At 33.6% G+C, this 13,638-nt stretch overlaps 1 protein-coding gene across 2 annotated transcripts in view; it reads left to right on the plus strand.

The window, feature by feature from the left end:
- The first annotated feature begins 1,137 nt into the window (after positions 1-1,137).
- LOC100267400 (uncharacterized) overlaps positions 1,138-13,638 on the plus strand; it is a 42,939-nt gene continuing 30,438 nt past the window's right edge. For both annotated transcript variants that reach the window (XM_059742604.1, XM_002272676.5), the window contains exons 1-2: positions 1,138-1,338; positions 2,235-2,317. In XM_059742604.1, the coding sequence (XP_059598587.1) occupies positions 1,243-1,338; positions 2,235-2,317 (179 nt within the window). In that variant the 5' untranslated portion in view covers positions 1,138-1,242. The remainder of the gene's footprint in view (positions 1,339-2,234; positions 2,318-13,638) is intronic.

Below are 13,638 nucleotides of genomic sequence, written 5' to 3' on the forward strand. Positions count from 1 at the left end.
CGTCAATATATCCCAACATTTTCCTCCTTGGTTATAACCAGACCATGTCTAGCAAAATAATCAGATAATCACATGTCCAAGTACTTTGTGATTGAATGCCAGTCAACATTGAAGACAATATTCGTCAAGTTGGATGCTCCTTTCCACCATTATGGGCACTATCAGAGGCTGGTGTAGGATGGTAAGGTGAGTATCACATAGGGACTATTTTTTTATTATGATCAATCATCATTTCCTATATCATAAGGAAATCATTTCTTTAAGAAAATGATTTTTTTTTCTTTGACATAATTTATATTTAGGACATGATTTCTTTTTTCGAAACGTAATGTTTATTTTAAAATCATTTTCTTTCAAAAATATAATTTTCATTTTGAATGTCTTTAAATAAAAGTTTCCTAAAATATGGCTTCGATCCCGCTTGGTTTTAGGCTTACTCACTTTTAGGCCTTATTTTATAACTATTTCAAAAAACAATTTTAGAAAATAGTTTTTAAAAACAATTTTTGAAACTATTCTTTAATGTTTTGTAAAAAAAAAAAATATGTTTGAGAACTTGAGATGTTTTAATATGTTTTTAATATTTTTAAATATATTTTAAGAATAATGTTTATATTTAGTGTTTTATTTGTAATAATTTTATATGTTTGTATAATTATTTTTTAAAACAATTATAAAAGAATAAGTATAAATAATTGAAAATAAAATAAATATGTTCTTTAAAAACACTAAACTTTGTTTTCCTTTTTTTTTTTTTAAACAAAAAGATAGAAAATATATATATATATATATATATATATATATTTTTGTCACATGTGTTTTTTCAATTTTTTTATTCCTAAAAGAAAAGAAAATATAATGTTTTTAGTTCTTAAAAATATATAATAGAAAACAGTTTTTTGATTGTTAAATACGTTTTTTATTTTATTTTTTATTTCTAAAGAATATAAATTATGCTTAAAAATAGTTCCAAACAAAACCTGGTTACTTGGTGACATTGTGAGTATTTTAAAAAATATTTTCTTGTGTACATTTTTGCAAAATTTTAAGGCAACTGTATAAAAAAAAAAAAAAAAAAAAGTTTTGAAGGCTTCACAGCTCCTTTATGGGCTTCTTCCGGCCCATTCCAGCCCGGCCCTTTTTCAACCCCAGAAGAAGCTCCTAGTAACGCGGCACCGCCGGCCTTCCCACCGCTCGAATAAAATCCAGAGAATTCGAAACGAAGAGTAAGCGAAACGAGAAATGGAACCAGAAACAGCGCTAGGGCTTGTACGGAATGGTGCTACCCTTCTGCTTCTCGACGTGCCTCAGTTCACCCTTATTGGCATTGATACACTGGTAATTTCAAAACGTATCATTTCACTACTCAGAAAATTTGGGAAAATAAAAATTTTCATCGTACCAGTGGACCAGTCGTTGTGTTAATTCAGTTTCATTTTAAATGAAACCAGAGGGGAAATTTTGTGTGACGCTCGATTTGGTTTATTTATTTATTTTTTAATTTATTTTAACCTTAGTTTTCTAGGCAACCAAACTGCGGCTAGTGTGTTTTCTTACTCTCAATTTTTTAATATTTGAATTAAGTCTTGCATTGATACTTAAGGGAAATTCATCTCTTTGTTTGTCTTCTGAGAAAATGTTTTGGTGGTGTGGCTGTTTAGTTCTTTCGTAGATGCCTAACTTACCTTCGTTTGGTATCTTTCCTAATGCGGTGTAGCTTTGAAGGTGTTAAAATTTGGAAATGACATATCTTAAAGTGATCAGTCCAGATACATTTACTATTGACTTATATCAAGCCACATACCAGCGGTTCAACATTTTTCTGTTTTTGAGTACCAAATTTCAATTAATAAAGTCACTCTTCAGCATCATGTGGTGCTGGGCTTAATTTCTAGTTAGGTTGGTTCTGTTTCAAAACTGATTCCAACGGCTTCTTTCTTCCTTTCTTTTTTCTTCTTACTATTATGTTTGATGTGCGCAGGTGAAGTTCTGTTTAATACCTAATTTATATTCTGTATTCATAAAAAAAAGTATTTGGGTCTTAATGGTTACTCATAAGATTGATGTTAAATCTCTTGCTGCACTTTGGACAGTTGCATGACTAAATTTGCATTTTGCAGAAATTTTGCAGAAATCCAGCTTTTCTTTTATTTATACTTGTAATCATGTCAAGGCTTACGATTTTATGTTTTTAACTTGTTAATAGTAGCTGCTGGATTAAATCTATTTTGCAGATGTTCTCTGTGGGGCCAGTTTTTAAGGGTATTAAGATGATTCCTCCTGGCCCTCATTTTGTATATTACAGTTCATCGAACAGGTGAGTTTATATTTTACTTTCATATTTATTCAACTGTTTCTTGACTTGTTTGTTGGTAGGTATTTCTTTTCATATTAATATTTCTCTTTTCTTTCTGTCTATCAATATGTTCTTATATTACTTGTTGAGAATGATTAGCAGGTTGATCAATTTTTATCTTTTCTTATGCGTCTATCTTCTCCAAAACTAGAATCCTCAACAGTGCTCCTTCCAGCACACACCTATACATGCTTTTTCACATTTTTTTGACATGTTTAGTTGGGAGTTGACTTTAAGCAAACATACATGTTCTTGTTTCTTAACTTTTTGTATGAGACAAATTCTTGCTTCTAAATTTTCAATTCAAATTTAGTTATGCTTTTGTGTTCATTTGTGCTAAGCTGTTCTAGTATCTTGGTATGCATTGTTTTTCCTAGAGACACCATGGAGATTTCACCAATAAGTTGATGGTTTTGTGCTATATGATCTTGCAATATTCTTTAATAAATCTTGTTCTAACAGCAATAGTAAAGAACTTTATGCTTGGAGTCAATGGCAAAGTGGAGGACACTCTTATGTGTATTAATTCCAAGGTTCAAAAGCTCGGTGGAGATCAATATGTCTCGGCTGATTCGCATCCGCCTCGTCCAAGACCAATATGATACCAATAAGCGAGTTCTATATTTTGTTAAATCACCAAGTGGATCAGCCAACTGGAAGATGAATCTATAGTTTCGGGATGATTCATGACCTCGGAATGTTGCAGAGGCTAGTGCTTAAGTGAGTGATGGTAATGATGCCTGTGAACCCTCTCTTTGCCTTTAGGGATTTATGCTAAGAATGAGAGAAAAGAAATGGAGTGGAGAAGAAAGGGTAAGAATATGGAGAAGATTGGAAAGACAGAGAGGAGTAGCATGCCTTCGGGATCTTCTCTGCTACTGCAACTTCATCCATGGCAACTCATGATATGGGAAATGGGTATTCATGGGGTAATGGGTAATTGCAATTTGAAGGGTTGGCTGAGCTTAAATGAGCAAATCGGTAGTTTATGGGAACCATGGGAATTTTGGTCATTGGGAATTAGGGTTAAATTGGCAGTGGGTATGGGTATTTGATAGAAATTTTGGTATCTGGTGGAAATTTGTGTTTTCATGAAGATTTGGGTTTTTTTGAAATAAATAAACCATGGATATTGATATAAGGAAAATATAAAATCAGTTATAGGTTAAAAAATTGGATATTGAAATAATATAAGAATTTATCAATTAGTTAATACTAATGTTAATTAATTTTAAAAATTATAATTAACTAAATTTAGTATAGAGTGATTAAATAAAAAAATAATTTTAGATAATATTATGAACTAATCCAAATGTCTATTTTTATACTTAAATAATATTACATTAGTAAATGTTATTTTATTATTTTTTGATGTATGTAAGTTTATTTATTTTTCTGATAATCTTCATAATTATTTTAAAATTTTTTGATTTTTAAATTATGATATTTTTCGTATTGCTTGATATTGATCCGAGACACCAAGACTGATACACCTCAAGACCTCCCGATTCAATGATTGATACCACAACTTTGAACCATGATTGATACTCATTTGCTTGTAGTCATGTGTTGTAATGGTTTGGTGGATTGTCATTTTTAACTTGTTAGACCAAAGTTTGAGGAATCTCTTTATCCGATCACTATTAGAGTGGTCTCAACAGTTTTTGGAGTTAGACAGTCCCTCTTTACTGAATTTTTTGGATGCTCTTCATTGTGGATAGCCTTCTCTCTCTCTAGGTCTTTTTTTTTTCTTTTTCTTTCTTTTCTACAGCCTAGTTGGGCTCTTGTTGTATACTGCTTGTATACGTATGGTGTTTTTGGCGTTTCTTATTTCAATTTGCCTTTGTCTATCAAAAAAAAAAAAAAACTGCAATGAGAATAATGTCAACTAAAAAATGTTTTAGTGCTTGCATATTAGACAATAAAGTATGAACAACATCCAATAAGTGACAATGCTTTCACTTAGCAACACCATTGTATTGGGAGGTGTGAGGACAACTAATTTGGTGAATGATACTATCATCCAATGCATATAAAATTGAAATTTTTTAATACATTAACAAAATTGAACAAGAGCTTCATTGTAGAATTTAGGAATGATAAAAGTAGTTTATATATGATCCATAGTTTTAAAAGGTGAGCTTTAAGGCCTAAGGCACAACCACTCCCTTGTTGTAGCACCTTGCTTGTCAATTCATGCGCTTTGTTGAAGAGGCACACCTTGTCTATTTTACTTTTCCTTTTTAAACACTTTTATTCTTGAAATTTCTAGTTGTATATTAGAATTTATATAATTTCATTACTTTTTTGTTGAATACTTCTTTCAAATGTTTGAATTCTTTAATGTTTTATTGGTTGAATTAGATTTTGAATCATACTTTATAAGATGAATATGAATCTTAGGTTATGTTTTACTTCATTCAGGCGCACACTTTGAGTTGCGTCTTGGGCCTAAGCTGTAGGAAACTTTTGAGCCTTAGTTGCACCTTGCACCCTTTAAGACTATGATATGATCATCAACAAATAGAACAATATAAAGAAATCCATTCAAACTTGTAATTTGAGAAGGATCCCAAATATCAATTTGGGTTACATTAAAGGACTGAAATTGATGACTATGACTGTGACTTGGAAAGGAGCTTCATTGATTCATGCCTAATTGACAATTTTCACATTCAAAACAGGATATACACTCAACATAGGTTTAATTAAATGCAACTTTGCCAAAGATAGATGACCTAAATGGAAATCCCACTAAAGAGATGAGACTGGCACTTGATAAAAGAAGGTTTACCAAAGTTCATCTTTCTCTTGCCCTGAACCAATCATTCTCTGTACTGAGGTCTTGAACAATTTATGAAGTGGGAGTCAAAGTTACGGAACAATTTAAGACTTCAGTAAGTTTACTTACAGAAAGCAAATTGAATAAAAAGTTTTGAACATAGAGACTAGAAGGTAATAACAACTTAGTGCAGTGTAGGACACCTGGTTCAAGAATAGACCTACAAGAGTCATCAACTAAAACAATACAATGTTTCATAGGTTTTAGATAAGAAAGGATAAAATAATTTATCAAATATGTTGGAATTAGCTCTAGAGTCAATGCCTAGCATGGAGAGGATAGGCTACAATGTAGGAATACTTGAATTGGCTAAAATAATAGTCTAAGATGATGGAAAAGCAACTTGTAATGTCTAGATGAGCTTGTTAAGTTGAGTGGTGCATCTATCAGGAGAATTGAAGTCAAGAATTGCATATCCAGGTGCATTTGAAGGTTGTGGTGCTTGTGTAGTGCCATCAGTGATTTGATGCATGCAATCTGATGTACTATATTTTACCTAACAGTAAGGATCCCTATGATTGGTGCTAATAGTCTGATAACACTTCCTATCAACATGTCCACCGGTACAACCAACCCCACGAGAACTATCATGGAAGCCCACAACCACCATGACCATCAAGGACCATTATGACCTTTAGTGTTGGAGATCAAGGCAAAAGATTTTAGAGGAGCCACAGCAGAGCCTTCTGCTAATGAGGGCCTCAATAATTGTGAATATGCAAAAATGGTATGGTTTTGCTGACAAGAGAATGATCTTTAAAACCATAAAGATTTGAGTGTAAGCCAGATAACTATGAAGCAGTCATAAACTCCTCCCAATGATACTTCCATTGTGCTAGGTCAGCAATGAAAGACAGACATTGCAATACTTGATCACACAAGTTTTTAAGAATGCTATAGTATTTGGAGAATGGTTTTCCCAACTGCTTAATGGAGAAGATTTTCTTAGGCAACTAATTATTCTTTGAAACAGTATTCTGTTGCAAAAACAACTCAACAAGTGAATCCAAATCTTCTTATGCCTTAGCCATTCCATGACAATGGAGTTGTTATGCAATCTTCAGTCCCTATCCTTTATATTTGAAGGAGGATTTTTTGTCTAAGTATTTCAAGTTCTTGTGCCTATGTAGAAAGTTCTGGAAGCATGGCCATATGCAAGGTAATTAACCCATTTAAAAATTTTCGATACAGTTTTTTGACAATCGGTATCTCATTGTCCTTGAGGCTTGTAATTTATCATACACCTTGAGAAATCTGGAAACTGCATTTGCAAGAAAAGAATAAGCTTGAATCTTGAGAACCAATGGCTCCAAAGCTTCAACACTTGAATCACCCTTGAAAATTTTCAAAAATCAAATAAATGATCTTCAAAACATCAAAATCAACCTGTCTGAATTTCACATAACACAAAAAATCATAGCATGCCTTCTTGTAAATAGAAAAATGAATCTGTCCAAACTTTCAGTAACAAATGTACCTCCAAAAACAAGCTGTCAAATCCATCCAAAGCCATAAAAACACTTTCAGATTCAACAAATTAGCAAATCAGACAATACTTAAATCATTTCCTAGCTTGGGTGCACCATATAGTGACAATCTAAGCTAACAAGAACCACAAAACAGCCCCAAATTCCAGAGAGAAACCATGAGGACTGAAATTCTTAAGATCATAGAAAAGATAGAAAATTTCAATCAAATGGCCACAAGTAAATTGGAAAGTAACACCATAATTATTAGAAAAATCAATTTGTGCAACCATAGAAATTACCTAATTCTGGGATTTTTTTTTAAAAAAAAAAATTTATTTTACTTTTATTTTGGGGTGATCTATCTAATGTTCAATAAACTCTAGGATTGATCAATATTTTAATGTAAAGTTAAAAGTAAACTTGTGAGATTAGGGTTAAGGTTTGGAAAAAGAAGAAGAAAAGGGAAAAAGAAAGTGTAGAAAGGTTTGGGTTTGTCTAAGTTGACTTTCTTTTGCCTTGTAACATATTTATATTATTAAATAACAATGTTTTTTAAAGGCTAAAGGCCTTCTTGAGGTGTTTTGCCCAAATGAGGCGAGGTGTAAGCCTTGAGGCAAAAAGAGGCATAAGCCTCAACTTAAACAAATAAATAACAAAATATTATCAAAAGGTCATAAAAATACTCATAAAGTCATAAGAAAATTGAATAATAAATAAGGCATAAACTTTGGAGTGATAAAATCAATTATTTGTTATCGTTAATAGATTCTAATTACTTTTTTTTTCTTTGTTTTAAAATTTTGCTCTCTGTCATGATTTTATCAAATAATTTTCAACATTACTATCACTGTAACTAGTAGGATCCTCCAAGGAATATAATAATATCCAATGTCTACATTATCCTCCCAATTAGTGTTAATATCCACCAATTCTTCTTCTTGATTCATCAATTCCAGTGGTACTTTTTCTTATCTATCAATAATAAGATAATGATTACATATAAAATCAGCCAATAAGAAGACAAACGATTCCCTAATCCTACCTTTTCAATCACTTTTTCCCCTTTCATTAAAGATTAATTAGAAGAAAACTATGCTCTCATTTCCTAAAAGGTTCAACTAAGTTGGGACCCAATACATAACTCATGAAATTTATATCAAAAGCCCACAAAAGCATAGATTCTAATAAAATCCAAGATATACCAAATGCTTATAAAGGTCGAAGACCCTTTATCACCATAACTGGTAGGATCTTCAGGGGAATATAATAATATCTAATGTCTACATTATCCCCCCTATTAGTGTTAATATCCACCAATTCTTCTTCTTGATCCATCAATTCCAGTGGTACTTTTTCTTATCTATCAATGATAAGATAATGATTACATATGAAATCAACCACTAAGACAACTAACAATTCCCCTATCCTTCCTTTTCAATCACTTTTTCCCCTTCCATTAAAGATTAAATAGAAGTCAACTATGCCCTGATTTCCTAAAAGGTTCAACTAAGTCGGGACCCAATACATAACTCATGAAATTTATATCAAAAGCCCACAAAATCATAGATTTTAATAAAATCCAATATATACCAAATGCTCATAAAGGTCGAAGACCCTTTGGATATTTGAGACTTAGGCCTCAATAGCCTTGAAGCTATAACCTCAAAGCTATAAGCCTTGATAGGGTGAGACGTAAGCCTCAATTACCCTAACTGAGGCTATAACCTCAAGGCATAAGCCTCAATAGCCTTTTAAAACATTGTTAAATAAGATTAGAAAAAAAAAAAAACCTAAGTAACCAATACATAAAAACTAATGTATAAATCTAAACATTAGTATAGCGTTAGCCCTAACATATGTAAGTTGTGTATGGAACAAGGAGAATCAGCAGATCATCTCTTCCTTCATTGCTCAGTTACGTTGGGGTTGTGGCACAGACTTTTTCAGCTAGCCAAGATGGATTGGGTTCCTCCGAAAAGCATTTCAGACATGATGTTCATCAATTACAAAGGTTTTGGCAAGTCCAAGAGAGGGGTAATTCTATGGCAAAACGCAAGTATAGCGTTAATCTGGGTTGTGTGGCGTGAAAGAAACGCTAGGATATTTGAGGATAAGGCTAGGAATGCAGGGAATCTTTGGGATTCCATCCATTTCCTTGCGTCTCTTTGGGCGTTTTGTTCAGCGGGTTTTAAGGGCACCCCCCTTAACGTACTACAACTTGATTGGTTATCAGTGTGTAGTTCAAATAGTTCTATTGGGACGGTCTAGTGCTTTGTTATTTTTTCTTGTTGTCTAGTTTCCATTTGGAGGGAGGATTTCTCATCCTCCTTTTGTACTTCTTTTCTATCAATATATTCTAGTGTGGTTTCCTATCAAAAAAAAAAAATGTATAAATCTAAACAAAACATAACAAATTATAGTAGACTCTTGACAACATTTTCACTACTTAATGAGATTGGAAGGCCATGTCTCTAAATGAAAATTTGGGTTGTAACAATCAAATGCTTTGATTGGTAAACTTTATGATGTGCAAAGCTTTATGATATTTGAAATGTGCACTTTCTTTTTCTTAAATTTTTTAAGACATTTATCCCAATTATTGACAAAGCAATCCCGATTGATACCCATTATCCTACAACACTTAAATACTAATGAGGGTTGAACTTGAGATCCGTTGAGCTATACCTTAGGGGGCTTGATTAATGGGCACGCTTATTTGCTTTTCCCGATTATTGAATTACTAAAACATTATCACAATTTGGATTCTTCATTTCTTGTTGGTTTGCAACATTTTAATGATTTTTTTTTTTTTTTTTTACACCTTTCATGGTAAGAAAAAAAAATTTCAAATTCAAAGATCCACATGGATTTGAACCTAAACCCACTATAAGGAAACAAATTAAGTGGATAAACATTCGGGGAGTCATGAAACTATTTCATTAACTCTTCTCTTTGTTATTTCCTTTATGGATGGTTATTTTCTTCTTATCATCAATATTAGACTCTATAAATCTATGTGTTTTAAAAGGCTATTGAGGCTTACCTTATGATGAGGCTATGCAAATTCTGTTTTGTTATTCCGTTATATATATAATCTTCTTGTTGCTTATTAAAAAATAAATAAATAAAATAAAAATGGTGAGGCTATGCAAATTAGCTTTGAGGATATAGCCTCATCCAATTGAGGTTTAAGGCTCAAGTATTCAAAGGGTTTTAATACATATAGGGATTTTTATACATATTTTATAAGATGTTTAAGCCTTAATATTCAATGGTTTTAAGGAATTGTGCTTTTGTGAGGTTTGGTATAGATTTTTAAGTTTTGTCTTGAGTTCAAGGCTAGGGTTAGAGTGTGTATATATGATCATTTGATGACCATGATAGGATTTTGTACTTGCCTTCTAGTGCGTATTCTATACATTGTGTGTGCCTTTTTCTTAAGTGTTGTTAATATAAATATATATATATATATATATATATATATATATATATATGTATGTATGTATGTATAGGGTTAAACCTTTTATAAAGTGAGGACTTGGTTAGCTACCAATTAATCCTTTAAATGGAGAGGGAATGAAGAGATTGGGATGATGAAATAAGGGAGTTGTTTTTTATTTATTTATTTATCAGAAACGAAGAAATACGTAATAATAGTAGTAAATATACAAAAGAAGCCTCTATAGTAGTAAGAAAAGGATGAGAGGTCCTTCCTTCAAAACACAGAATCTGATCAAAGAAGAATGCACCCTTCTACAGAAAACAATATACAAAGAAATCCTCAACTATCTCAAACTTTTGAATCACAAACTACAGTCCAATTGAGTTGTAAAACACTAAGAGGAACTCCTCTAAAAGCTGCAGTGCAAGAGGCCTAAAGAGAGGAATAGAATAGAAGTAAATCCCATAACATTCCTTCCGATCTTCCTTTATCCTAAAAAATCTTAGCATTTTTCTCTTGCCACACAATCCGCAACAAAGTAAGGCAAGTGGTTCGCCAAAGTGTCTTGCCTCTAAGTGAATTCCCCAAACATCTAAATGCAATAATCATCATGTCCTCAATACTCCTTGGTGGAACCCAATCCAACCCTACTAGATTGAAGAGTTTGTGCCAAGGCCTAATAGTTAAAGGGCAATGAAGAAAAAGGCGGTCAATCAATTCCCCATTTCCTTTGCATAGAATGCACCATTGAGAACAAAGGGATTTGTAAGGTCTTCTCAACTGCAGCTTGTCATTGGTGTTTAGCTTCCCATGTACTACTAACCAAGCAAGGGCCTTAACCTTTGAAGGGGCTTTTGATTTCCATAGAAACTTGGCTAGAAAGAGCAAGACAGGATTTCAGAAATTTAACTAGGCCAAAAAAAAAAAAGATTTAACAGTAAACAAGCCTAATGACGACAAAGACCAAACTCTTGAATTTGCCATAGAAGGAGAAAAATGCACTGAACTAAGGGAGGACATGAGTTTCTGAAGGTGTTCAATTTCTGTATCAGTGAGATTACAACGAAAATTAAAATTCCAAGAAAGTGGATAGGAATTACCAAGGACAATTGAGACGGTGAGGTTTTTCATAAAAATAACTCTATAAAGAACATGGAGTTGAAAACATAAAGGTTGAGTACCCCACCATAGATCTTCTCAAAAAGGGATTCTCTCCCCATTCCTCACCACTAGACAGATAAATGGGGAGAAATCTTGGAAAACTTGAGCAATGGCCTTTTAAGGACATCTGTGTGACCATCTAACCACCATGTTGGCATCCCATCCATTATGATGTGTCCCATAAATACTTGCAATAACCTTATGCCAAGGACCACTTATTTCCCTAGGGAACCTTCAAAGCCATTTCCCTAAGAGAGCAACATTTCTCAAGGAAGTCTTCCCAAAACCTAAACCTCCCAACTCATTTAGCTTACAAACAACATCCCACCTGATAAGATGATCTTTTTTCCTTTCCCCCACCCTAGACTAAAGGAAATCCCTTTGCAGCTTCTCTATTTTTGAGGCTATTGATATTGGGATTTTGAAAAGAGAGAGGAAGTAGCTTGGGATGTGAGACAGACTTGATTGAATTAAAGTAATCCTCCCCCCTAAAGACAAAAAAGCCTTTTTCCACCCATCCAACCTTCTTGATATTTTCTCAACCACTGGATCCTAAAAGCCTATTGACTTTGGGTTCCTTCCTAATGGAAGACCTAGATAAGACAAATGCCACTTTGACACTCTGCAATCAAGGATCAAAGCCAAACTAGACAACCACTCTTGGCTTGTATTAATACCTGATAGGGTGCTTTTTTTTTTTAAATTGATTTTCAATTCTGATACTTGCTTGAAAACCAAAAGGATTAGCTTGAGGTTTTGAAGGTGTTCCGGAGAGGCTTTAGAGAAAAAAATGGTGTCATCTTCAAACTGTAGTAAAGACACTTTAGTTCCATCCCTACCCACAGTGAAACCCTAAATTAACCTAGTTTCCTTTGCTCTAATCATCATCCTACTTAGAACATTTGCTACTAAGGTAAAAAGAAAGGGAAGAAAGGAGGTCTCCTTGTCTCAAAGCCTTAACCCAACCCTTTGCATTTCCATTAACTAGGATTGCAAAACTTGTTGAAGACAAACATCCTCTCATCCAAAATCTCCATTTTGGGTTAAACCCCTTCCTTTCTAGCACATGGTCCAAAAAGCCCCAATCCACATGATCATAGGCCTTCTCAAAATCAATTTTGAAGACCACCCCTTCCTCTCCTGAACTCTTTTTCTCATCCACCACTTCATTGGCTATCAACACAACATCCAAAATTTGTCTCCCTTCAACAAAGGTTTCTTTGAGAGCTAAAGATTGTTTCATGGAGGACTCGGCGTAAACGCCATGATAAGACCTTAGCAATTATCTTATATAAGCTTGTAATCTGGCTAATAGGTCTAAAATCTGATATTTTAAAGGTTTGACTTTTCTTGGGCACCAGAGCAATGAAAGTAGCATTTGTACTTTGATTTATTATCCCATTAGTGTGGAACTCTAGAAACACCCTCATAAGGTCCTCTTTGATTACATCCTAACACTCTTGATACACTGCAATAGTAAACCCATCGGGACCAGGGGCCTTTTTCTTATTCAGTTGGAAAACTGCAAAGCGTACCTCCTCCTCAAAAAAGGGTTTGTCTAGCCAAGATGCACTCTCTCTAGAAATAGGGACCCAATCTAAACCTTCAACCCTCCAAGAAGCACCTGCGGATTTGGACTAGAGCTTCCTAAAGAAATTTACAATCTCCCTTGAAATAATTTCAATGTTGCTTAGAGTCACTCCCTCCTTAGAAACCAAAGACTTAATGAACTTCTTGTTTCGCCTTCCATTGGCCACTCTATGAAAGAACTTAGAGTTGCAATCCCCTTCTTTTATCCACTTGATCCTAGATTTTTGCCTCCAGTAAACCTCTTCCTTTAACAACAATTCCTCTAGCTCCTTTCTTTTTAAAGTCCTTTCTAATAACAAATCATGATTCAAGTTCCCTTCTTGTTCAAAAAGATCAATTCTACCTAAGTCTGAAAGAATGGAATTTTTCCTCTCTCTTGAATCTCCAAAGGCCACTTTATTCCAATCTTTTAACTTTGATTTAACAAACTTTACTTTCCTCATGAACTTATGACCTTCCCAACCTTCAACTGAACACTCTTGCTACCAAGCACTAAAATTTTCCTTAAAACTCAAGATGGAGCAACTGCATATTCTCAAACCTGAAAGGAGTTGGGCCCCACTTTAAAGGATTAGTTCCAAACAAATTGGGTTGTGATCTGAGGTCCATCTAAGAAGCGCCTCTTGAAGACTTTGAGAGAAAAAAATGGTCCCATTCAGATGAGAACAAGAATCTATCCAGCCTCTTGCAAATAGGAACATCTTGCATGTTTGACTAAGTAAAAGCCGCGTTCCTAAGAGGGGGATCAAACAAACCACTCTCCCTTATAAAATCGTCA

Source organism: Vitis vinifera, chromosome 14, assembly GCF_030704535.1.
Source record: "Vitis vinifera cultivar Pinot Noir 40024 chromosome 14, ASM3070453v1".
Lineage (NCBI taxonomy): Eukaryota > Viridiplantae > Streptophyta > Magnoliopsida > Vitales > Vitaceae > Vitis > Vitis vinifera.